This window comes from Cololabis saira, chromosome 6 (genome assembly GCF_033807715.1).
Source record: "Cololabis saira isolate AMF1-May2022 chromosome 6, fColSai1.1, whole genome shotgun sequence".
Lineage (NCBI taxonomy): Eukaryota > Metazoa > Chordata > Actinopteri > Beloniformes > Belonidae > Cololabis > Cololabis saira.
In genome coordinates this window covers 20,075,020-20,102,322 of record NC_084592.1, presented here as the reverse complement: position 1 = coordinate 20,102,322, position 27,303 = coordinate 20,075,020, and the positions used below count along the sequence as shown (strand labels likewise).

The window sequence follows — 27,303 nt, the reverse complement described above, 5'->3', positions numbered from 1 at the left end:
TTTGAAATGTCTCGTTTTGTTTATCTAATACATTATTTGCTTTAAAAAAAAAAAAAAAAAAGAATGACACTCAATATCTACAACAGTGCTAATAAAGTAAAAACATGTTTGATACGGTCTGGTCACAGTGTGGATCCACCTGAGGGGGACGTACACCAAATTATCAAACCAGGCTTTTGCAACTCGTGCAACTGAATCTTGGGAGAATAAAAAAGCTTAATTTCATCATACAGTGAATTCAAACATGATCAGAACCGTTTACATTGCATTTGTGATTTCTCCGTGAAAGACGTTGCAGTTTATAAAATATGTTCCATTGCTTTTGTTCTGGAGCAACCTCACAAATACCTGCCTGAATTCAAAACGCGCACTTTAACCATAAATGTAAAAATGAATGCACAGTGCCGGGTGATGAGGTTGCGCTCCATCTCTTCAGCTCTCTTGTCCGTTTTCTCTTCTCAGTCCATTTGCAGGCCATGCAATGAATTTTCCTGAGAGGTCATATATTTTTTATTTTTTTTTTTTAATCTTTCAACTAGAAAAACAATCACTTTCTCAAAAAAGAAACTAAAAATACCTGAATACTTACAGTTCAAATTACAATTAAAAGTGAGATAGCTTACGTTACTGAACTGGGACAGGCTAGAGGTGTCATGAGGTTTCAACCATCCTTCACTGTGCCGAACCTTAACTGATACATCTGTATAACACCTTATACGAGCTTAAATACCTGCTCCTGTTGGTTAAATGGTTTTCTGTCACTGGCATCACGTTGTGAATCATAAGCCGTTTTCAGTTTAATGCACAGTGGAGGAAGTCATATGCAGACTCTGCAAAACAAAGCTAGTGCCTCATATGGGCACGTCACCCTGCAGAAAAGTAATCTTGCATCTGATTTTCAGCACCAGCAGTCATTTCTCGAACAGTCTATTTTAAGAGTTGTCTTTTACTAATTGGAAATAATCATAATGATAATGCTGGATTCAAGTCCCACGATAAGAAAACTGCTTTCTATACAACTTTTTTCTTCAAGGCACAAGAACACTTGGAGTGTTAGTCCACAGGAACCTGGAGTTAAGGTGCGCGTGGGCCCTCTGGGGTCTCTTGGGTCTCCGCTTCACAGAGCAACCTTGGTGCAGTGGTGCTTGAGCTTGCATGGGAGAACCCCTCGGTTCAGCTGGTAAAACTCCACCAACTGGATCAAGTCAGTAAACCGCGTGTGACCATCGTCCAAACTGTAGAACAGCTGCCCTTCATCGTCCACCTGCAACGGAGGAAATAAACATGCAAACGTGCAAACCCACAAACAAGGACAGTGCATACAATAGATAGGTGACTTATAGGGCTCAGAGTTTGAAGAAATGCTCGATACTGTGCAGACGTTTCAGTTACTTGGCAAATGTGGCTCCTTTTGGCAGTTCTGTAAGGGGATTTGATCAAATCCATCCCAAATTTACTCTACAGTGCATAGCACTGACTTCAAACATACCGGCAGAATCAAAAAATTCTATGTTGAGAAACAAGAATGAGGAGTACTGCAAGAGAGGATCTTTACGTCACACAGTCAGTTTGGGATTACATGAAGAGACAGATGGCACGAAGACAGCGCCATTTCACATTTGGTCTGTGGGGGCGGGGTTTTCCTGTGATATCCTGCATCCATTTGCATGGAGGGGAATTGTTACATAGTGTGTCTTTAAAGTTGACTTATAAATCCAAAGAAAATATTCACTGGCCTCATAACTTCTTACAGCCAAATCTATTGCATAATTCCTTATTATTAAACAGTCAATCATACTCACTGGTAAGATCTGAAAATGTTTGATTTTCTGCATGTGGCAGAGTGAGAGAACAAACGTCTTCGGGTTGCTCTGACTGTCCCTCAGAAGAAACACTCTGGAATAGAAGGAAAGCTAAAGTTTAAAGCTAAAGCATGCCAATAAAACACATTTTTGACATATCATGCTTTTACTAGTAGTTAAAGTATGACTTAGTATAAACACCAGTCTAGTAATCTTTATAATAGCTAAAAAAAAATATTATGCTGACAAATAAAGACATCTACAGATAATACAGTATTATGGGTGATTACATTTGGTAGATCAAAATCTTTTGCACACTTTTCTCTATTGAAATGTGTTAAATATTTCTGATCATACCTGCGCCAGAGTTCCCTAGTTCCAAAAGCGCAAGTGATATATGATGAAGAGCATTAACGCTTACCCATCAATCAGACCCTGCTGAGTGATTAGACGCTGAGCATCTTCCCGAGACAGTTTACCGTGGAACCACGGCTGGGCCAAGTGGATCGCTGAAGAACAGAAACAGTAGATTACAAATATTTCAGTTGTGTTTGCACAGCAAGTAATTAAAGGAAGATTTCACAAACCTATGTTTGGCGAGGAGCTTTGAGCACCCGAGGGACTCCCGTGACCACTCAAACGGTGGCAGCTTTTCCTCTGAGGAAGATATGAGTTATAGCCACAATATAACTGGAAATAAGGTTAATGCATAGTTATCCTGTTTGTTTTAACTTGTCCTAACTTTACGTGCATCTGAAAATTGTTGCTCTGAAATGCCGTTTATAACTAGAACTACAATGACAAGGATGCCAGCATCCGCACAGCTGAACGATAATGTTCTGTGATACAAAGCACGTGCTGTGCCTTCCAGCTAAATCCAGGCTCCAACGTGGACTTTGATGACCTGTTATTCTACTATTCAATGTTGTGCGGGCAAAGAAAAAGAAATAAAGCACTGTGTGGGCTCATGAAATTCTACAAAGATGGGAGGAAGTAGAAGAACCCGCCACTTTTTGATGAGAGCTGCAATCTTTTGGGAACATAAATGTTATTCATATTTTCATATCAGCTGGTATCAGGTAGATGATATCCTGACAGGTCAGCCAGTATAGAACACCCAAACTTAACTCACGGCACTGTATTTTATGCAAATCATTACCTTTGTTAGTGTATTTGGGATGAAGGAACAACCTTAGATGCATTATTACATGGTGGAGAGTGTAAACTTTTGTTAGGGACCAAACCAATATGAATTGAAAGGAGGTGAGAAGGGAAGCAGAGGCTGTGAACTCTCTTCCGTTTGTGTCTGTTTACAGTCGGCTTGTACGGACTTGTATCAAAGAAGTGGTGGCTGAAAGGAGATGCCGGCACTATGTACTGTACATTTATAGTTAAACTAAACTTACAGTTAGTCTGTCGGGACGAAGTCCACACTATCACTGAATGGGAATGTGATTTTTGAGTCTTGTCAAGAGCCTAAAGTTGTTATATATTTATTTGTTTTATACATCTCTATTGCCAATTTTCCACTTTCTTCCCGTTTCACTCAAAATTGCATTGATACACGTTGTTTTGACCATCTAACAATAGACCTATAGGGTTGAGTTAATGCCGGAATGTTCCTTTCAGTGTATTTTCATTGTCTGTTTTATCATTAATCCTGAACATTATTCTAATTATATTGTTTTCCACTCTCGTTGTCATGGAGATTCTTCCATCCACTTAAAGAACAATGATGTTTACAACTATCTTTTAATAGTTACCACTATAGGTCTTAGATTGAATCCTTGATCTGCTGCACATAAGAATAAAGTGCATTAATGCAAAACTCAGGTTTGTTCTGCCTCACACCTTTTAGCGAATTCATTTATTGGAAATTTTCATTAGGGTTTATTAATTATTTCAATTCAGGTTTCCACAGTATGAAACAATGGGAATGTGGTTAATGTAGAGCAACGTTAATTATATGATGAGATTTGATCTTCTCTTACTCAGTCCAGGGATAGGAGCCTTCTTGAACTTTGCAGAAGGAGAGATGATTTCTGAGAAAAACCCCAAACTCACCCTCCACGACAGGCCTTCCTCCACAGCCACGGACAGCGCCTCAGACGGGTTCTCAATCACCCGCGTCTTTTGTCCAGAGAAGTCCATGGCCACCAGTGAGTTCTCGGAGATGCTCCTCTGAAACGGCACAGTTGACATAAATCGTTACTGTGAACTCCAGTGGATGCAACCTCCACTTTCTTTTTTCTTCTTTAAACCAGCACATTTCAGAACCAACGTGGTCATGATATTATGAAAAACCGGTTTCCTATTTTTCATTTATTTATGTTTAGACAGAACTTTTGATACTAGAAATGACCGCATCCTCACTGTTTTGAATTCTATTATGGACTGTGAAAAGGACGTAGCCTGGCCTTTGCTGCACTGTGGTGCTATATTGCCACCTAGTGTCTGCGCGACTCCCTCTTCATCATTTTGTCAGGATTCCAGACATAAAACTTTATTGAAAAAGGGATTAGCTTTGGAAAGGGTGACACGTGGGAACATTTTAGCCCTGTGAGCTGTCATAGAGCGGGTGGCCCCTAAATAGCTACACAAACACATAAGAAAAACATTTAAATGACCAAATTAATCGTTGTACCACCTACTTAGCTTGCTATTAAAACAAGTGTCCATAAAAAAAGGTGTGAGCCCTTTTTTTAGCAGCTTGTCCTGTCGAGTCTGACCCACATCCAGTCGTGTAAATATGCACATAGGTGTTAAGATTCACTCCTAAATATACTGTTTGATTCATTTTTATATTTTAATGTGATGGTATGAAGCAGTCTTGTTCTTAAGGCTGCATGTTTTCCTAAAACACATAAGCTTTGATAGGCAGGCCCTGCATCTGCCCCCGGCTGATTCATGTACTCCTGACTCGAGTTTATCCTCCTGGCAAGGCTGCTGGCCACATACGACCCCGCAACAGCAGAGAAGAGGTGATGAGCTGTTAAATGTGACAACAGCTGATCATTATGTATTTTTAGACGGCGAGCAGCTCCCGAACACGTCTATGACCCATAAATAGGTTGCATTTGCTGCCTCAGGAGAGTCGGGGTTTATTCTGGGACACAAACGCTACATCACCACACTGAAGGTGCCTCATTTGTCCTGGACAATCATATAAGTCCACAGCTATGTGTTGGAATGTCTTATATTTAACTCGTGAATATGTGTCTGTTAAGCTACTTTAACTCAGCAAACATGTCGCTATAAAACCACAAGGCATGATGTAGATCAAGCATTTACGTCAACTGAAGTGGAAGTAGGAGGTATCTGAATATGTTCTGCTAAAAAGATACACTGTTAGTGCAATAAAAATGGTTTGACTGCAAGGAATGTGGACTCAAAATGTTTAAAAAGTTCATAGACCGTTTATAGAGGATGGACATAGTGTCTTGCTGTCAGAAGTGAAACTGACGATGAGATGCTTCTCTGTGCAGCTGCTAAGCAGCTGCCTCACTGGCTCCAGTGAAATGACTCGAATAATCTCCAATAATCTCCAAGACAAAAAATGTCAACATTTCTCATAAAGGTCGAATCAGTTTTCCCTCGATGGATTATGGTCTCATTAGCTGGAGTCACTCAGTCGGTGATTGGGCGTTTAAAAAAAAAAAAAAAAAAGATCCCGTAACTAAACAGTTATTAAGGCTGAAGAGATGCATCATTTTGTCCGGTCAAGTTTTAATCATTGCTCTTTTGTTACATCCTCTTGTCCAAGTAGAGACGGACTCTAGTCATGACAATATGATCGTTAAACACAAGTATTTATTTCATTATATACAGGTATATAATATTCACATCATCATCGCATCAACTACTAAAGGAAAGTTTTTGATTTACACATGACTTGTGTATTTTTGACTTTTCTTAAATGATGTCATCTCTGACAGTTAGCAGGAAATTTACAGATGCATACAAAAATACAAACCAACTTAACCCAAAAGGATGTAACAGAGAGGTAGATCGATCTAAAATCCTCTTTGTATTCTTTGTAGAATTTCATGCACCCAGAGATTTCTGGGTTCCTGTTTTCTTTCCTTTTAGTTTTTTCTTGTTTGTTTGTTTTTGCAGACAAAACGCATCACTAGCATCTGTTTTGGATCTAGATACAGCTGCTGTCACTTAATGTCGTCTTTCAGCATCAAAGACACCCCCGTCACTGTCGCCATACTGTAGTTACAGTTCTTGTTGTGAACAGTCTGGCTGATGCATTCATTATGCGGCGATTAACGTCATATGTATAAATCATTCGTTTCCAGAAAACAGTGACGATAATAACATAATATTAACATCTTACCATTGGTGAGGCTTTTTGCTTCTGGTGTGGCTGAATAAAATTGTGATAAAGTTGCATTCCGAACTGAAACATACAGAAATACAAACTCAACATTGTGCATTTTAATTCAAATATCTTGTTCACGTTAAGTTTAAAGTAATTTTTTATTTATTTATTTATGTTTTGCGCTACATTGTATTTTACCCGTGCACTAGCAGGACTGACTGACTAATGCTTTAAACTGTTCCATCAAATATCCAATGAACACATGCTGCTTCTATCAGGACTGCAAGTGCCCATCCAGCATCACTCAATAGTTTCCCTTGACCTCCTCCCAAAGCTAAATCTGATTCGAGCACTGACTCAGCATTCCTCCACTTAGATATCGCCCAGAGTTATTCATCAGCAGGCCAACCTTTAACAAGCGCATGGCTGTGATCCAGCACGTCCTGGTCTGCTCATCGTCTGCACAAAGCAGCTTCAAGTCTCGAGCCGAACTGCACTTTGTGGACTGGGGCAAGAAGTTACAAGCAGACACACAAAAAAAGTTAAATACTCTGTGAGTCAGTCCTCAAGTCTTGCTTGTTTGGACACTTCAGAAAAATCTCTCTGTTTTTTTTTTCTTTCTGTCAAGGTGACAATGTCTGTCAACAAAGCTTAGAAAAATAAATAAAGTGTCAGTACCTTGACACAGAAAGCGAACTCTGCAGGTGCCCCATGTAGTTTTTTGGCTGACAACACCGTGTAGACATCGCTGTCACTGAAATCAGCAAAGAACTGGAGATGTCTGGGCTCCTGTGAAATAAAGAGAGGTTCAAATAAAACAACAGATGTGAGCCTTTGACGCAAAATGGAATTATATTAAACCCTAACGCTTGTGTGTAAATCCATTATATGTGAGAATCAAGGACACACTGCAGGTCAGCACGTGTGTGTTTCAGCGCGTCAGGCTGTCACTTTATTTCACAATGTCATTGCTTCTTTACAAAAAACAGAGCTACTGGAAAAAAAAAATAAAGTAATTAGTGGAAAATAGTTCTGAAATAAGATAAATATACCTCAATTTGCATAAAAATCTGAGAGCATAATCTGCTGGACACGTGAAACAAATTCAAACATGTTATCTAGAAAATACTGCTTTATCAGTCTCTTTTGTCATGGTCAGCTTTTAAATCTAATGAAAGCGATAAGGATAGATTGAGACATATTGGTATATCATCAATATTTCGCCACATCAATGGCTACATTGTGCCAAAGATAGTGAAACTTTCCAAGGAGAAAAGAATGCTCAAAGACTTCCATTGTTCAGCTTTCATGTGACATGCTGTTCCCACTTCCTTATTTGAAGTAATGCCTCAGCCATTAGTGTCTGTGCTGACTTTTAGCAACGTGTTTGACCAAGACGCTGGTAGAATAGTAAACACGCTGGATTAAAAGTGGGCACTGTACCAAAGTCTACCTGCGCTCGACAACAAAAGCTCTACTGTTGTCAGAGCTGAGAGAGGTTGAAGAGCGGTTGTGCGTGTGTGCGGCCGGTGCCGAGTTATAAGCTTCACTTGTCAGCAGCGCTGGGAGTCCTGTTTCTTCCAGGCTGTTATGCCAGCTGACCTGAGGAAAATCCGGCTGTTACAGAGGCCTTTCAGAACATGACTGGATATAATGGGCAGGATGAGCTGGTGGTGATGTACCAGTGCAGGAAACAGAGGAATACAGTGAATCTTTTGGATCAAACTTGCTTACATCCTGTAAGTTTAAGTGTTTAAAAACCTGTGGTTTGAAAATAAGCAAACACAAACACCTACAGTACGTAATGCAAAGGAAACGGGTTTGTTTGACATAGGGCTAGAATAGAGATCCATTTGGACAACACATCTAACTGCAGTTGTATAGCATTTATGTACCGCAGCTCCTCCGGTGAAGGTCGTCATTGCGACCTTTTAAAACTTACAAGACGTTTTGAGCCTTAACCAGACACGTTGCATGACGTATGCTGCTACTATTTCAACCCATTTTGATTTGAATTTGATTGCTTGTTCAGCTTTGGTTTGAAACTGGTTTTGGCCTTTCCAAAGTTCATGCACCACTCGGGGGATGACTCATTTTCTGTTACTAACCTTGGAAGTCCCCTTGCTGGATAAATAAAGCCCAGACCTCCGCAAGACAAAATAAAACTTCTTCCAGGACTTCCTGCTTTGCTCTTTAGCGTGAAGGTGTCCGTGGATCTCCGGACAAGTGCTGGATTTGAGAAACGTCTGTATCAGGTAATCAAAGAAGAATATTAATCAGTAAATTGGAGTCGCCAGGACGTCATCATGTGCATTATCAATAGAAAGAACCCGATACCTCTATAAGATCAGAGTGATCCATCATCCCATTGGTTTCAGTAGATATGGAAACCATGTGATCTGGGAAAAAGTCCTGTGGAAATGAAACATAATGCATGACAAGACAGTTTAATGTTTCAACTCAGTGGACATTTGAGTAGGTAAGTTCAATAAGAAGTGACGTATATGAAAAAATCAGTTCAATTCCATCGGCAACTTACAAGAGGTTTCCTGAAAAATTCATATTTAGCATAGTTCTTCCTAAAGTATAGCCGGCTGTCTGTGTCCATCCCCCCGCCTGATAGCACCTCCATAACAGACTCATGATCTTCTATGGCTCTCTCTAGGGAAAAAACACAAATCAAAGGTGAAGCAGTTTTTGCATTTCTGTGCAACCGCCTGCAAAGAATCGGGTCTAAATGCAGACACCAAGTTAAAGACACAACTTTAAATGTTTTTACAGCAACATAACTATCCCAGCCACATATTTCCCAGAAATAGATACATTGCTTAATCTTGGGAGAAAGAATTCGATCTTCAGCCTTGAATTACGGTGAATCCTCTGGATGACGCAATTCTGCACTCAAATAACTTCTGAGGGATTATAATATTTGTTAAATCAATGGAAAACCTGTTTTGTGGAGTTATTTGATGCGGCACGAGTAACATTAGACCAAATGAGATGAGCTCTGATTATTTACACGCCTGAATGATATTATTCTAGAAAAAAAAACATATATCATGCTTTGTTAACAGTTTAATTGAATAAGCATTTACATCTGGAGAATTTACAACAAGCAGTTACCGTTAAATGATGTGAAAACAAACATACACTTTCAACTATTTTATGAATAATAAAGGCCTAGAGTTCATGGATTTCCAATATAGTAAATTGAACAAATGTAATTGTTTTTAAGAGAATAATCTTCCTTAGACAGAATTAGATTGTATGACTGATTAACATAAGCTGCAGCCAATTAGATTACCTCAGCGAAGCACAAGATAAGAAACTGGAAAACTAGCCAGAAATTGTTTAAAGACAATAAAATGTGCCTTTCAGCATATCTAATGCTCACAATGGTTTCATAAATCTTAAGTTGATGACACAACAGTAAAGGCTGGACAGAAAAGTGAAAATTGTTCATTTTCTAAACTTTTTTTCTCTCTCTTTCTCTCTTGCATTTTTTTGTTTGTTGTTTTTTTGTTTTTTGGCCGTGTTGGACATAACCAAGGATATTTTTTGCCTTCTTGGTTTCTCTTTCTTTCCGTTTTTAAGGCCTGGATAACAAAAACGGCCAAATGCCTTAAAGTTTCCAGAGGAACTTCGTCAAAGATCATGGTTGCACACCACAAACTATAAGAAAGATAGTTGTGGGAAAGGTAACTGGCATAGTAGCAGAGAAGAATATCACAGGTCTAATCAAATGATTAAATGATTTACCATTTCTGTAAGTCAAAACAGTTCAAGGGCTAAGTAAAGGCGAACGCCACGGTTTGTGATGATTAGATCTACACAAAATAACTAAAATCGCTCACAACAAGCACAAGGAGTACAGTAATGATGCAGGAAACCCATGTGTGTTGAAGCTGAAGTGAGGAAGAGTTTGTCACTGCCATCATCTCTGAAAGAGCAGAAACAGGCTCTGTTTTAAGATTATATTTAAATTCCCCTGCCATACTCCAACGGACACAAGTCTCCCCAAGGCTTCACGACAAAAGTCAATTTTTTCACTTAAGCTAAAAACAAATTCATACATTAATGACACCGATTGGCTTAGTATGGCTTAAAAGACAGAAATGCACAACACCCCAATAACAATTTATTTAGACCAGCAAGATAGAAAGTGTGAGATATTGACATTTTTTTCCCCCCTGTAATTTATTCAAATGCATGCTGTTGAAAGTAATCTAATCTGTGCCCTTGCTGATGAACTGTGACTCCCGGCTCCTCGAGAGACTCAGTGGGGGTCTGTATGATGTAAGTGAGGGTCAGAGGTTCTGCAAGAGGTGTTCTGCAGATGAATGTCTAACTAAAATACCTCATTCCTGAGATGCTGCAGCCTACTGGCACATAGACCTCCAACTATTAACATTTACAGTTCCATGGTGCCCGCAAGAGAAGGGCTATAAAGGGGCCCTTAAGGAGGATTCACACTACTGTGTAACGTTCAACAGTGAGCATGCAAAAGGATATTGTATTACATATATATATATATATATATATATATATATATATATATATATATATATATATATATATATATATAGAGGCTGACTATAAAGGCGAGTCAATCTCCATTGACTCCCATGTTAAAATGTCCAACGTAATAATATTTACAGCCTGGTTCAAAAAAGCCTTTTTAGTCTCAATGGTTTGATTTCATACCTGTGTCAACTCTGGCATCATGCTACCCAGCTTATTAATCTTCCATTTTGCTATTAAGTCAACATGTTAAATGGTAAAGTCCACTGTTAGTGTCTAACGGCAGCTCTGCAGATATTTTTGTGGGCTTCGGCTGAAGGAGCTGGGAGCCAAAGCTAACTTCGATTGATCGGTGGACGTGTTCCCATTGTCTTCTAGAGCAACATGTGCTACACCCCATATGATGAAAAAGAGGTTTCCAAACCTCTCTTCAGAAAACAATGGGTCACATGACCTAATGCTTTGTCCGTTGTTTTTTATAGTCTATGGTGTACACAGCTACTGGCAACAATCTAGCTAACGATTAAACTGGAGTATCCAAGAAATAGTAGTGACAACCATATCCTACTGCCTATATAGTATACAACTAGACAAAAATAATTATTTTGATTTACTATATACTACTTTGAATGCACTCATTCCATAATAAAGAGGCAAACTCTTTATCTAAAAACTATTTTAAAAAATCCTCCTGAAATGGGTGTGTTTGATGAAGCCCAATTTGATAAAGTTTAAATATTTTTGTGAAGTATTTTGTTAATAAATATTTCATGAGTAGAATACTTGTCTTCGTCATATCTTTTTTGGCATTAGTAAATAATAAACTTGACAGATAAACAGATGATATTAGTGATAACACGTGTTATAAGGCTATTTTGCAAAATAGGTGTGCCTTGAAATTTTTATTTGTCCTTTGGTGTGCCTTGGGCACAGAAAGTTTGGGAACCACTGGTATACTGTACATGCGCGAGAAGACAATCAATTATTGAGGGAGGTGCGTTCGACTCCGCGATGCTAGGTGGCGCCACACGCACTTTTGCCTTGGCGTTGTTCTAGTTGATTTCTTTGTTGTTCGTCTTTCTTTTCCAACTGTGTTGATATTCTGGTTTTCGCGGTGTCGTCACTTCCAGAAGGGGGAGTACCGGGGCAGTCAGTAGCTGAGCTAAGTGTTGCGTATATACATGCTGGAATACCTCGAATTAGGACACATTATCTGGCGCTAACAGCTCGATCTCAAGAGCTTCAGTTCGGTTGGACTACAGCCCGGCTAAGGTGTAAACATTGCTTTTAAAAATTCAATATCGGTCGGACTCGGACTCGGTCAGCTTTCAGTTAGTGCATGTAAACGTACTGACTGTCTTAACTGTGCTGCAGTAGGACCACAACCTTCATTTTGAGTTTCTTCAAAATGTACAAGAAATCTATTATTTACGAACCTCTCACACAACACAGTAAACTATTAAATAGTCACAGCTTCAGCATGCAAAAATGGTGTAAAGTCGTACCTATTCCTAGGTGGGTGAGATGTTCAAAAAGAGTCCAGTTGTGGTCATCAATGCAGTGATTTTTCAAGACAAACAGCTGGCATATGTCCCGGGCAGTGACGTCAGAGGGAACCTCTACGGCTTTGCTGGTGTTATCTTCACTATAAACTTTAATCACCTGAAACAGAAACATTTAACATCAGTGATTGTTTCAAACCATAAAAGACACTTTTATGTTTTCTCTGCTTTCAGTTGTACATAAAACAAATCAGTCTGTCACATTTAGTAGTGAGGAACCCTGTTTCCCACTGCTTCAGCACAAGTACATATATATAAAACATGTTTATGGATAGAAACACAAGCTTTTAATAAATGAATGGACCTGAAAGAAGAGCCTGAGAATTACAAAAGGAGAACGTTTGTGAGAAACTTTAAACATTAAGCTCTAAGCCAACCTTCGTCTCTAGGTTCCTGAGTGTCCCAGTAAAGCTGAAAGGAGACATCTGGTAAAACTGCTTCTTAGCAACGTGCTGCCCTGACACCAGATATCTCCACCGCTGGACCTTCCCACTGAATCACCTGCCTCCCTTCCCCACCAACAAGAGTCAAGAAGCCAGAGATTATTCTTCTCATTTACATGAGGGGTGGAGAGAAGGTCACATGGCTTCAACCCCCCTTTTATTCCCATTAACGCACCCATGGCAACCAGATCTCCTACATAATGCCCAGCAAGAGCCCAGGGAGTAGTTACTGTACAAAGGTGCTGTTTAAACGTAATGGTAACTGGGTCGGCCGAGTCTAAACCTGACGGAGGTGGTTACAGAGAGGAGGAGAGGTACGGCTAACTAAATGGATGTCTCTTTCTCCCCCGGTGAGGTCCGTCGGACCTCAGAGGAGCCAGGCTCCCTTTTTTTTGTGTGGTCATAAAGGAGGTCAGGGCTCTTTAACAGGGCTGAGGTTTGAGTCATCAAGGAGTCATTAGGAAATGGGCGCCTCTGGCGATGACATCACCTCTTTGTGTAAACCATTTATCGTTCAATCAGCCCACGAAGGGCGGATGAGCGCAGATGTCCAACAAAGGCTGGTGCCGGCATTAAACACAAGAGAAGACTCAATACACTCAAAGTTGCGCCCTGCAGTTAACGCTGCAGGTTCACAAGCTTCACTCGAGTGTGTCGAGCTGAAGACACCGCAAATGACGACGTGCAGAATAAAAGGATATATATGAAGTTAAATATAAGTCCCCCCTCTCCCGGCCAGTGATGACCTCATCATATCCTTCAGCTGAGCTGCTTAAAAGGGTTCGGCGTCTTGAGAATAGCCTTAATCACATCATCCGGGCATAGTGTTTCACCTGGAATATTGGGAGAGTTTGTTAATGGGAAAACCACCCCGTTGTAGATCTTTAGCATTGAGGTTCCACATAATGCTTACATGACATAAGAGAACCCAAGTCGGCTTCATGCAGATTTTAAATTTGAAGGTCTTGATACTGATGACGAAGGTCAAACGCTAAAAAACCCTTCACACACACACATCTTCTCATAACACAGGAGGAATACAGAGGGTTACACTAGAGAAATGTGTTGCAGACTGTGTTACAGGTCAGTTAAACGTCTGAGATATCAATCTGAACATGATTTTTGTACCAATACTTTAGTCCACTGACCATCGATGGCATTTGTATTCTTCCGATGTGTGATTTATTTGCTCCTCGAAGTTTACAGAGCGGAGTAAATCCAGATCCATGCGCGGCACTAAATATAGTCTGAATGAACATAAACTACTCCATTATACCTCTTTATCTCAAGGACAGCACAGGACTGCATGTTCCATTTTGGCAATTAGCCTCCTAAGGTTAAACCTTGAAGTGCTCTCCCACAGCTGTGGCTCTGTCACTGGGTGGTGGTGAGGGGTTGGCCTCTAGCCTTGACTAAGAAATCCACCAGAAACGTCTCCCCAGTCAGCCACTGCACGTGTACATATAAAATACACAGTATATAAGAGAGTAATAGCCTGAACAACATCAAACAGGATATTAATAACGACAAATAAATGCTGTCAAGCTGAAAGGTTAGCTGCTCTTTTACACTTTTAAGTAGCTGTGTGATATTGAATATAATACATAAAGAAAAAAGAATTTGGTTTTGCCTTCATTTAGGGCATTTGAAAATTAAAAAGGACAACAGTGGTACATTTTGCATTTGTGGTTTATGTATTTCAACTTAAATTGATTTAAATCAAAACGTTTTTTTTTTTTAGTCCTTGTACATAATGTATGATTAGTTAATAGAAATAAAGTGTTTCATTCGTTTCCAAAGAAGCTGGCATAAATTTAGAGGTTGAAACAGATAATACGTAGTCTAAATCTAACAGGAGCATCTTTACATGTAGTACTTATGAAATCAAATTCATAGGACGGTTTTAAGCGATAGATTTGCTCACACGAAGATGGACCTCATCCAGTCGCATCAGAAATATCGCTTAGATTTATGGTTTGAATACAAACATCAACATTTAAGAAATATCAGAGAGGCAATGCACGTTAGATTCCTACCCGCTTCTGCAGACAAAGAGGTGTGATGGCAGGCAAGGTGACTCTTCGCACATGGAAATTCATGCTTCTGCCTTGCATGCACAAGTAACTACGTCAACTGCTATTCATGGTAACTCAAGGTAAGTATAATGTAAAAAAAATAAAATAAAAAAAAAAATAAAAAGATATATACCTTTGATAATATTGAGCAAAAAATTAATTTCCCTACATGGGAAGCTTCCTCTGCGCTAAAGAAAAGCTTCCAGCCCTCCCGATGCACGAGTATGAGAAACTAACCCGAGTTATCACCTCACAACACAAACTCCTCCTTTGTCCTTGAGAATGTAAAACCTTTTTCCTTTTTCTCTCCTTTTAGATACAAAGCTTCAGTAAACAAAACAGAGAGAGAAAAAAAAAGTTTTTTCTCATGGTGAATCACGTTGAAATATACAGTACAAGGCCAAGAAGAGCTGAAATACTTGCAAAAAAAGTAACAAAGTGATAATGTAAAAACCCCAACAAAGCAGCTGAAGATTTCACATGTATCACACTGTTTTTGCTGACTCTGTTTCCAGACGCTACACGGCTATTTTTAGACATTGACACATAACACACTTGACAAAAACAAATATCTTTGAGTGTTTCCGAAGGCTTCATCTAATAATTCATGTGACACAGATATTTTTTCTACTATTGTTTCGACTTTTTTGTTTGTATGTTTTTTTTTCCCTAAAGCAAAGGGCAGACGAAAACTAGAGATAGCGTGAGAGAGATGGCTGAGACAGACGTGGAGGTCTAAACTAACCTCTGTTTCTCTGCTATAACTCAAACCCCAGATCAGTCCGTCTGGCGAGTATCAGTGGGTCGTCTTTACAGTACACAACCGTTCTTATATGTGAACGGGTGTGTATGAATTTTGGTCCATTCCTCTTCGCAGACTTGTGTCAGACCATTGAGCTCTGCTGGTGTCCACGTGTGGACAGCTCCAGGTCTAACCGCAGCATTTCAGTCCAGTTGAGGTCTGAACTGTGCCTGGGTCATCACGCCATCTTGAATCCTTTCTTCTTTAGCCGTTCTGTTGCGTGACCCGATTCCAAGTGTTTGCTGACATTAGACTGCAGAACTCTCTGAGGAGTTTGTGGTTGTAAAACTGTACTGTGTCTGGTTTTAACCGGACCTGACACCGAGCACCTTTACTTTGCCTTGGTCTGTCAAAAACACGCTTCTCCACAGAGTCTTGTGGTTGGTCGGGTGTAAAGCTGCTCACCTCAGGTCTGCTTCCATGTACTTTCCAAAGACAAAAGCATTTTTTCCGGGAACTATTTCAATGAAGTCATACTTGTGAAGTCTTTTTCTAATTGCACTGTCAAGAAAATGTAACTGGCTGTCTGAGGCATGTGGAGTCTGAACTCTTGGAGAATGTTTTCCACTAGTGAATAATCTCTCTTGTTGTAAATAAGACTGCACATTGCTTGGAAATAGATTAATAGGACAATTATTGATTAACCTTTGTGATTACACGCACCTAGAGCAACAAACTGCCAAAACGGAGGATATCACAGTTGTTGGTGGTCAATTAACCAAATGCAGTTGACGGGCAGAACCTGGTTGCCACTTATCCTTTGAATCCCTTAGTTCACATATGTATACAGTATATTTCTTTTTTTTTTTTCATTTCGCTTTCATTTCACAATACACTCTTATTCATCCAGGTCATAGAAATCCTTAAAGGATTGAATCAAGGACCATTTCCCTTGATTTAAGCCTTTGAGGCTTAGTTTTTGTTGAATAAGTAATGTCGTGCATTGTTGTTCACCTGAGGTCTTTAGTCTTGATTTTAACCTCTAATCAGAATTTGATATTTGTTTCATTTTGTTTTTTTTATTATTATTAAACCTCATGTGTAAAACCTTGGAACTGAATGTGTTTTGTCCTTCCTAATATCATATGTGTAATTTATCACCTCTATTCCAATACACCAGAGCAATTTCATGTGACGACTTCTCCGGTCATTTAAAATGACGCCATGAACAAGGACTTTCAAAATACATCAGATGCTGTGAATGATGTGGAATCTCAGTTAGGGTATAATTATACTTAGTAGAAATAAAAATATACCTTCAGAGGAAATAAGTTAATTGCTTAATTAAAAAAGAAAAAGAAAAACACGCACACACAAAAGCTAATCTCCCTCCGTCACCCCCGTAATTCAGAATATCGTGCACTCAAAACAATGTTCACATTCAGTAGTTGTGTTTTCAATTAAGATTATAAATTAAAGCTGCAAGCAGCGATGAACGGGCCCTCGCACCCTTGTGCACGTTCAGGCGTGCTGCAGTGGAAGCGCTTGTACTTGCATGTAGATTCTTCAGGCCTGGACATTTAGCGGATGACACCAGCCACGACTCTCTGTATCAAACCATTCAAAAGTTATGGCAGAAAGTAGGAACTATCAGATATCGACCAATCAGATGAAGGGGTGGGGCTAATTTGCACCAATTAAGGTGAAGGCGTCAAAACCGAGTCCGATGACACCACCCACGACTCTTTATGTCAAACCATTCAAAAGTTATGGCAGAAAGTAGGAACTATCAAATATTGACCAACCAGATGAAGAGGGGGTGCGCTGTTTGGCGTCTATCGTCGCTACGGTAACGCTTTTGACTGAGAAAAGTAATGCCCATACTCGCAGGATCTAGACTCACATTTTGATGTATAACACACCTGGGTGCACATTGCGGTTCAGGCGAAGAAGCAGACGAAGAAATGGCATAAATTGCGCCAAAATTACACGATTAATTCAAAACGGCCGACTTCCTGTTCAGTTTCGGCCATGGCGCCAAGAGACTTTTCTTTAAGTTGCGACATGATACAGGTGTGTGCCGATTTTCGTGCATGTACGTCAAACCGTATTGTGGGGCTTGAGGCACGAGGTTTTCTAGGGGGCGCTGTTGAGCCATTAGGCCACGCCCATTAATGCAAACCATTAAATATCAAATTTTTTGCCAGGCCTGTCTTGTGTGCAAAATTTAGTGACTTTTGGGACACGTTTAGGGGGGCAAAAAGGCCCTAATTTTGTCGGAAAATTAAAACGAGAAAAAAAAAAACAAGAAAAAAAAAAATTCCTACAGACACAATAGGGCCGTAAGTGCTCGGGCCCTAATTACATTTATAAACTAATTTTGTTGTGAAAGCTGTTTGACTATAATTTCTATGGCCCACTTAGTAAGCTACAAGGTTGTATCAAATAGTTTAGACAGATATGTTGTAAAACGTCTCAGTTTCTACAGTAACAAGTCAGCTCATCGCACTTCTGAACATAAATAGGTCCATATTTCATTTAACTCCTTTAATTAGTAACTGTTTTACAAGTTTGAATATGGAACCTAAATGTGCTTTCACTCAACTCCTGAGAAAGGCAGCGAAGGAGGAGCCCCCCCCCCACAAGAGGTTTCACCTTTATCTGGAAACAAAGCACACCAACGTGTGAGAGCACAGACAAGTAGGCGCTGCTAGTTATCACACAGCTAAAATGAATTGGAATTAATGGAGACAGAATGATAACGGTGTCTCCGCAACTCCCATAACAAAACCGGCTCCAGACAGTTTGTCCTTGACCGCAGTTGATTCAATCAAAACGCCCCTACAGGATCTGTCAGAGGAAGACAGCAGCCGAAGGTGCGGCGCTTGGGTCAGGCGGGCAACAAATAAAAACACTGACCCTTACGGTGAAGGGGTCCGGTGGCTGCTATCCTGAAACATCCTGCTGGGACGGTTATGGGGCCCCCAGGAAACATTTCTGCTGAAGCAAGAACGATATGTCTACCCACAATGATGCCTCCACCACCACAGCACATGGAGGTTTTTGATGAAAATGATCTGCATCTTATGGTATGACCACTGAAGTCACCAGACATTATGATTGATTGCATTTGCAATCATACACAACCATAAAGTTATACAATCTCATAGAGTCAATGTCAAGGGGCAGATTAACAGAGATACCACTGAGTAAGTCTATAGCTGCATGCTTTCTTTTAATGTTTTTGCACATTTTTCTCCCTTCTAAATGAGTTTTTTTTAAGTTCCCCCTGCTTGCCAAGAGAAATTGGCTACTTTCACAAAAACACTACATTAGGGAGGAAGCGGTGTATTTAAAATCAACAAGAAAACACAAGTCCCTTCGTTCGTAACGTATAATCACCATGGAAGAACATAAAATGAGCATGTTTAATTAAAACACAATAAGGAATGGACATACAAGTCATCCGCCTTCTGAAAAACTGCATGGTAACAATAAACAGGGATTAAAATGTATCTTTAACACAGTAAAAGAGCAGTAAGCATCATTGGTAGTATACAGCCAGTGAGTTTGGATTCTAGTTTATATATTTTCTCCAGAAACCAAAAGAGCGAGAGGACATTCTTGCAGAGTCGCTGAGGTTGGGTAGGAGGTCTTTCACCGTGGCCCAGAGCACCTTTGTTTTCACGCTAAAAATGTGAGCGTGTGTTTACATCTCTGAATGTGACACGAGCTGTGTGTGGGTATTTAGATCTGTTTACACACGATCTGCTCAGGGTCTGGGTTGTTTTCCAGCGTTACTGCTCACTGTTACCAGTTAAACAAAATCTGGCTTTTTTCCTTTCTCAGTGTGTCTCAGCTAACATTTGCTGTGAAAATCGCATGCAGGTGCCCATGAATAAAGGATCCGTCAAGTGCTAGGGGATTAAGTTGAGCGGTATGAGCCATCAAGCAGTTTTCACAACATCTCAACGGATACATTATGATCAATTAATAGACAGTAACTGAAAACGTGTCTGTAAATGACAAATGACGGCTCCGTGGAGTAACATGCGGGTGATTACAGCAGTAATGTCAACCTTCATGGTTTTCCGCATTAAAAGTCAATATATAATGTGCTCAGCCAATAATAAATCACTTTTATCTCTAAAGAGAGCTGTTTCACTGTTTAACTTACTAACATTGAGCAGGGAAAATTCCTTTAAAAAGAAAGAAAGGATATGAAATAATACATTCATATTTTTTATTACATTAAAAATATAAGTATAAGTGCTCTTCAAAGTAAGTCTGGCACTACCTTCTCTGGGATTTTTAAGTTTCAAAAGTGAACTTAGGTTTAATTTGGCTGAGATGGCGCTTTCAAAGTTTCTCTACGTCTTTGTCTCCAGTGTTGCGATGTCTAAAGTCCCAAGACAAAGGGTGAGACTGACAGAATGTGGACGTTGTTTTATTCTCGAGAACAATGGATCGTCAGGGAAGAGTTGACGGATTGAAGACAAATGAAATAAACGTGATTTATCAGACCAGAAAGCCTTCATTGGGTAATGATTCAGCTCTGACACACACGTGCCCCTTGTGGATGCTTTTATCAACATCCGGGCTCAGCATCGACAGATTCCATCACCAGAAAGCTGTTAGGCATCGAGGTTTTGGGAAATGTGAGCAACAGTGGCTCTTCTGTGGGACTCCATCCACATGAGTGAAACTTGAGTGTCTCTGACCCTTTCACCAGTTCACTGGTTTTCCCTTTTTAGACCATTTTACTTACCAGAAAGACTCTCACAAGACTTTTTTTTTTAAATATTTTGATCACATAGATCTGTTTTTTTTATCCAGAAATCAGGTTTCTTCATTAACTGTAATAAACAAAATGATCTATCGGCCACTGGCATTGATGATGTGTATTTGTATTATTTCTAACCAAATTTACAAGAATATTTATAGGTTAGGGATTTTAATTAAGGACGATATTGCTACTGAGAGAAGAAACTAAGTCAGTTTGCTTGTATGAGCTATAGCTGTGTCAACGAAGGGGATGTCTCGGTATGCAAAATCTCATAATCAATCCACCCTACTAGTCATATTTGTCAAATATTAGACAATAAAGAGACAATTACAGAGATGTTAAAATGATAAAATGATCAATAAATGCTATGTGACAATTTAACAGGCAGCCATATCACTGAAATTTCCTTCCAGAGGGCTTTTTTTGTAGAATATATTGACTTGTAGCAGTGCTGGCTGCATTTTAGAAGTTCTTTTGAATCATTCTAAGTATAAACTCATCTATGATTACTTGTGGAACTCCTGACAGAGGAAGAACAGACATGAAATATCAACGTTTTAGTTCCTGCACAATGTCCAACTGGTGAAGCAGCAACTTTAACCAATATTTACAGGATCTCTGTGTCATGCTAATATTTTTGGCATTTGCTTCTGCTACCATAAAACCTTAACACTGCAGCCGCTTCTTCCATGGGTCAAAATCAAAATACAAAAAGTTTTAAAAGTGTATGTTTGCAGGATTTATTGCTCAAAGCAGTTAAAACCTCTTATAACATATCAAAACAATGGACACAAGTATGCAGTCATATAGCAGGCTCCCTCCACCCTGTAACTCTGAACAGAACCAAAAGATTGAAAAGCAGGTAGCTATCACATCAAGTCTACACCTATTTACACCTGGCAGGAAGGAGCTGCAGAAAGATTACACTTTTTAAAATTCTCTGATTCCATCAACATCTAGGGGTGTAACAATTACCCAACACGATAAATTACATAATACAAATCTGAAAATGATATATAATTATGAATAATAACATATAGCCTAATGTATGAATCCCCAAAGAGAAATAATACATTATAACTGAATTCAACCAAATCAAATCAAAATGAAAAGAAACAAATACATCAGAACCAAATTGAACCAACCTGAACTGAACTGAATTGAATTGAATTGAACCCATGTGAACTGAACTGAAGTGAAATTAAATTAAATTACACGGAATTACATGAAATTGAACCAACCTGGACTTAACTAAACTGAAGTGAACCAAACTGAATTGAACCCACATGAACTGAACTGAACTGAACTAAACTGAAATTGAAATTGAAATTGAATCAATCTGAACTGAACTTGAGTGATTTGAATTGAACCAAACAGAATATAATTTAACCGAAATGAAACGAAACAAATTGAATCGAATTATATCATTGGCACATCACACACATTACAACAACAAATATAATGTCACATTATGAACATTACAAATATATGACACATATGTCACATTAACGCACATCCTGGGTCACCTCTGTACAGACTCAGTACTCTGGCTCTTTAAAACCAACATGTTGTACATTCACTTAATATTATTTGTTCTTTTGTATTGTACCAAATCACCACAACAAATTCCTTGTGTTTGTTAAGAAACTACTTGGAAATAAACTTCTTTCTCATTCTGATTCTGATCATAAATTCTCAATTTTTTTTCAAAATAATATTTACCTTATTGGTCAAAGGGTTATTATTATTAGTTGTAGCCTTTTTTAATTTGGGGATGGGCCGGTAAGTCCAACCACCATTAAAGTCAACTGAAGCTGGATGGACCAGATACGATCTTAGCTGAATGGTTTGATTTCAGCCTCAGTACAGACTATCACCCTCACGTTCACCGAACATCCCCTCATCCCAGCTACGAACATCAGGCAGCACGGACACGTAACATTTACAGCAGATCATCATTCAGATTGATTAGTGGAAAAGGTGATCTTTTTTACAGGAGCTGCTCGTATCCTCCTATCCAGTGATTCAAGTGTCCTTTTAGTGGCATTAAAACATATAATGTGAAACGTATAAAGTGGCTATAAAGAACTAATAGTTAACCCTGAATAAGTGAACCCACGTGGGATGCACAATTTATTCACTAAACAAACCAAAATTCTCAAACAATCGTGAATTAATGCACATGCATCAATTTTGAAATACTTCTCAGCAGCCTGTGGTTGACAGAGAATTGTGTATCCTGCTTATGTAATTCAACACTTATGACTTGGTGGTTTTGTTATGCCTATGCACCATGACACCACAAGCACAACAGTAACAGGAGGCCGAGATAGAATAGATTCACAAAAGGGAAATGACTTTAAAAATGGGATTATAAGAGCCCAGGGCATCAGAGCGACATAATCGCTATCTTCCCCGTCGAGTAATTATAATAATCTAAACTCGTCCCTGGCAGATTATCATTGTTTTCAGATAATTATAACCAAACTGCAACTCAGAAATGACACACTGGGAAGCTCGGTGGGCAATTTTCCATTATAGACAAGATCAGATGATGGGTGAGGGGGGTCGGTGCGGCACATCGGGAACAATGATGTCATTGGTGTCTTGAGTGCCTCTGAAAGGAGGTCATAACCCTGTGGTGCGAGGATTGTGACATAAAAACAGCTGTTCAGGCTGACGTGCCGCCTTTGTCTTCCAAACAATACGTGGGAGAAGACGATGTAAGAGGCTGTCAAACCCATGAGGCAAAAAGCCTCCTGAAGATACATAAGGATCACATTAAGATTTGCTTACGAGGAAACCACGTCGTCTCAGACTGACATCAAGTTGGTATCAGTTTTCCCCCTTCACCAAGAAACCTGAGATTATTCCCGTGTACATTCAAGAAAATGTCCGATCCTTGGAAATGCTTAAACCGAGATCACAATAATTTTGTAAACGTGATTGATTGCTCTCTTTATTTTATGTAAAAGCTTGATTTGAGTCAGAAATGGAAAAGGAAAAATTGCTTATTTGAGTCTTTACATATTGAGTGGAGACACTTGACAAACGGATAATCAGAGCAGGGTAACAAATACCAATTTGATTAGACTCTTGTGTTAATCAAATTTACCGCCGAGAGCAGCGGAAGCTTAAGAAGCGTAACCCTTCTGAGTGTGTTTTCCTTCTCAGTGACACACGAGCGCGGAGAGTTTTAATACTGCTGATAGTTGCTGGTAAATACGGAGCTCTATAATTTCAAGCTTTCCAGTGAGTCATTGCTTTGAGCGGCCCCCTGCTGCTACTAACGTACACACAAATGCAGTACACACACACACACACACACACACACACACACACACACACACACACACACACACACACACACACACACACACACACACACACACACACACACACACACACACACACACACACACACACACACACACACACGCATGGATGCCACAAAGACACTGAAAAACCTGAAATCAACTCAAGCTTACAATATAGCAGCCCACATCCAGGAAATATCTCGTGGTTGGCAAACCAAACTAATTCAACAGCCATGGAAAATGTATACACAAAATCAACTTCCAAACCCACGCACATCTGAAGCAGACCGATAATTGTTAGCTTTCCGAAATAATGAATGTGCTCCAACTGTTCGTTTTAGGTTGCGGATCTCGGCATTATCTTTGTGCGAGTTCCTCAGCAGACCGATCCGCTGCTGAAATGCTGAGCCAGTCAATATCTGTGGAGTGGGGCTATATATCCCTGCACCTAAAGAATGTAGACAACTGTTTCAAATTTAAAAAAGAAAAACAACTAAACACATGAATACATTATTTGAACAACGGAGGAGAGAAAGTACCAGCGCTGGTAAGATAAAGCATACTGATGATCTTTAAACATCAACTTCCTACGCGGTTAAAGTCAAAACAGATTATTTCAAACTGCGTCTGTTTTTGTCAGAAACAGGGCAAAAAGGCCTCGTACTTTTGTATGTGACATAGTTTCAGCTCATGTAGGTGTTTTAATGTCAAATATTATTAACAATTTTGTCATAAAAAAAACGATTTAATGTCCCATAACGTCACATCACAATGATGTTTCACTGGATGATGTTCAACATGTTAAATTAGGTGAAAAGAAACATCGTCAGGGTCTGACAGCATCCATCCATCCATCCATCCATCCATCCATCCATCCATCCATCCATCCATCCATCCATCCATCCGTCCATCCATCCATCCATCCATCCATCCATCCATCCATCCATCCATCCATCCATCCATCCATCCATTCCACAAGTCCAACAGCTAATTGTCTACTTGGTGTATCAATGAACCACAAAGACTCTACCCAGCTTTTAGATCACTCCCTCAAATAATACGTTTGAATCTAAGGGACACAACAAAATCCATCAACAGACTGACAGATTCATTTCTTTACAAATGTGCTGGTTTTTCAGTGCTACTCAACTGGAAGCGTGGAACGGGTTTGCGTCAACAGGTGGCTGTTTTACGCCCTAAATTTGTTTGTTCTCGCTCTCTCCCTTGAACACTAACTTACTGTAGATTTGTACCCAGGTTTTGAAAAGTGGTCAGTAAAGGATTTCTTTTTTAGCATTTCTGAGTGCTGTCAGCTTTTAACGATACGTGTCAGTGAAACAGCAGTAACATGAACAAGTATTCTGATATTCAAAATTACGAGGAATCTTTTACACTAAACAAGTGGCATGAATGTGAAAATGCACACCTGTTTTATGTAGAAGCCCATGCTCACAGAGTCTTAACTAGTTCTCTTAATGAAGCTAGTTATGTTTTGCAATTGTTATTTTCTACAAAAAAAAAAGATTTTTAGTACTCCAGTGACAAAATGCACATTTTCAGAAAGAGTTTTGTGCAGCAACTGTTATTGTAAACAGAAAGGTGTCTTGATATACTGAAAAGGCAACACCAGAGAGGAAAACAGCAAAATGGTTCAACTTCACTTCGTAAAAAGATCCACAACTGGCTCGACATCTAGATCAGAGTTAAAGCTTATTTAGCACCAGTAGGTACTTCCCGGCGTTCAGTCCATGACAATCGCACAGCTTGTGCTAAAACAAACACCAGGCGCTGTGGGCTCCAAGCCAGGTATTCCTTGGGTAAACCGTCAAGTTATTGAGTTTCAAAATATAACATCTACAGGTGGTTTAATGCTTCACTTGTGTTTTCATGCATTTTCACGGCCGCTGTACATTTGCAAAGACGTGGATTCCGGCTAGTAATAACATATTTTCTGCTGATTTTCTGCTCATACTGACACAGCATTTTAATCTCTCAACCCACACTAATTTCCATTCTCATAAAACCGGTTCAACCATCCACACGTCCTGAGCGTTCAGACAAATCACATGTCAGACACTGTACCTACAGTATGGATTGAGGCAGCTTCAACAATATAATTCAGTTATTTCCTGAGTTAAACTGCAATATGAACTCATTGTTTTGCCAAATTTGGCCTCAGGTACTCACCTGAGTCGCGCTACTTTTGGTCCACGGTAATAAACATTCAGAGACGAGTGGGGAGTGGGTTGACGGGAGGAACTCCAGCAAGGGGTTTGGAACAGAGGAAGATAAGGGCTCCTCTGCGTCCTTAAGGCTCCTGAATGACCACAGCGCACACACAAGAGGGGGGGGGGAATAAAGTCAGCATATCTTACTTCAAATTGTACTTGAAATGCTTTACTTCTCAAACGTACCACATAGGTGACACTGGATGTGCATCCATTGGTAATACAGTAGCATCAGGGGGAAAAAAATGATCAAACATGTGGAAAATCAAGATATTTCAAATATATTTTAATCAGGTTGTATAAACAATAAATCATTATATTCATTTTCTGTCTGCTAGAGTTGATCAATACTTCCAAGCAGGAGCAGTTATACAGAAACGGAGCAGGTGACAAACTGACTGATCCGACAGAAAGCAGATTCTGTCAATGCACGGACCCCCTCCGCTCTGACTGATCTGATGACACACCCACAGACTAACAGACTTTTGATCAGGCAGCAGTCCAAGCAGCGTGCAGCAGCCACCGATTCCACAGGCAGGCGCTGCTCCCAGGAACTGAATGTGAAAAGTCTATACTGTAATCGATATTCCAATCAATAACTTCTGAGATAATTAAGGAATTCTTGCAATAATCTGAAAATAACAATCCTTGAAGGATGAGCCGCTCTTATTGGCAAGGATGAATACTCTTTATCCATTAAATGTGTGTGTGTGTGTGTGTGTGTGTGTGTGTGTGTGTGTGTGTGTGTGTGTTTAACTACAGGGGGCTGTCATCAATATCAAGCTGAATTGGTTTCATGTTGAAGTGAAATAGTTTGGATTTCAGCACTTGTAGATCAGAAAAGCTGCTTTTTGATGCACAGTTCCAAGTCTATAATTGTCTCTTTCAAAATAACAGGTGCTTGATTCCAGGGTTTTATGAAACGCACAGCCAGAATAAAACATTACTCATCATTTACTGAACATGTGTTTCTCGCCTGTTGCCGAACGACACTACAGCTTTTGAAATGACACGTCCAACTGACTCCTGCAAATTCAAACACTCTGCCATTCTTCTGGAGGGCACCTCACAGTAACACATGGAGCAGACAACACAGTTACTTGCATTTGATCCTTTTCCTTTTCAAAAGCATGTGTGAATAAAAAATGAATCATACCTGTTACCCTTGCAGGGCTTAGTTCTGGTCCTCTGAGCATTTGGTGTTAGTAAAGGCTCCTGCAGCGGGAAGAGGGCTGGGCTGGGAAAACCACTCACATTACTCTTGTCACTTTGAAAAATCTCTGGTTTCTGTCTGAAGCTTCCAGAAGTGTTTATTTTGTCCAGCGTCCTATTCATATCAGTCATGTGGGGCGGCTAAATCCAAGACATCATCTGGAGCAGGCAGGAGAGGCGAGCTGTTGGAGTGGAGCGTGTGCAGAGGAGAGTTGGAGAAGGCTGGCTGGCGAAGCTCCTCTACTCACAGCACAGCAGAGAGCACACACACTCTCTCCCTCTCTCTCT

The 27,303-nt window shown here is 39.8% G+C and overlaps 1 protein-coding gene across 3 annotated transcripts; it reads right to left on the bottom strand.

The window, feature by feature from the left end:
• grb14 (growth factor receptor-bound protein 14) lies at nucleotides 1-27,303 on the bottom strand. 3 transcript variants are annotated; one of them, XM_061723580.1, is made up of 15 exons: nucleotides 26,762-26,783; nucleotides 25,990-26,002; nucleotides 25,763-25,892; nucleotides 12,156-12,312; nucleotides 8,669-8,790; nucleotides 8,467-8,541; nucleotides 8,238-8,375; nucleotides 6,808-6,918; nucleotides 6,539-6,634; nucleotides 6,145-6,207; nucleotides 3,867-3,983; nucleotides 2,390-2,459; nucleotides 2,224-2,311; nucleotides 1,803-1,896; nucleotides 1-1,264 (listed from the first exon to the last, which is right to left on the bottom strand). In XM_061723580.1, the coding sequence occupies exons 1-15, from the start codon at nucleotides 26,766-26,768 to the stop codon at nucleotides 1,118-1,120; spliced, it is 1,428 nt and encodes a 475-aa protein (XP_061579564.1). In that variant the 5' UTR covers nucleotides 26,769-26,783; the 3' UTR covers nucleotides 1-1,117. The 3 variants fall into 3 exon arrangements, with proteins under 3 accessions (XP_061579564.1, XP_061579562.1, XP_061579563.1); XM_061723578.1 differs by lacking the exons at nucleotides 25,990-26,002; nucleotides 26,762-26,783 and adding an exon at nucleotides 26,960-27,303; XM_061723579.1 differs by lacking the exon at nucleotides 26,762-26,783 and having other exon boundaries at nucleotides 25,990-26,093.

What these genes read in the sequence shown, in the direction of transcription:
- grb14 (XM_061723578.1), bottom strand. Translation starts at nt 27,147, where the DNA reads ATGACTGATATGAATAGGACGCTGGACAAAATAAACACTTCTGGAAGC. An exon ending in ATCACTCTGATCTTATAGAG is followed by an intron (nt 8,376 to 8,466) that starts GTATCGGGTTCT and finishes TACCTGATACAG; the next exon opens with ACGTTTCTCAAATCCAGCAC. An exon ending in AACATTTTCAGATCTTACCA is followed by an intron (nt 1,265 to 1,802) that starts GTGAGTATGATT and finishes CCTCCGTTGCAG; the next exon opens with GTGGACGATGAAGGGCAGCT.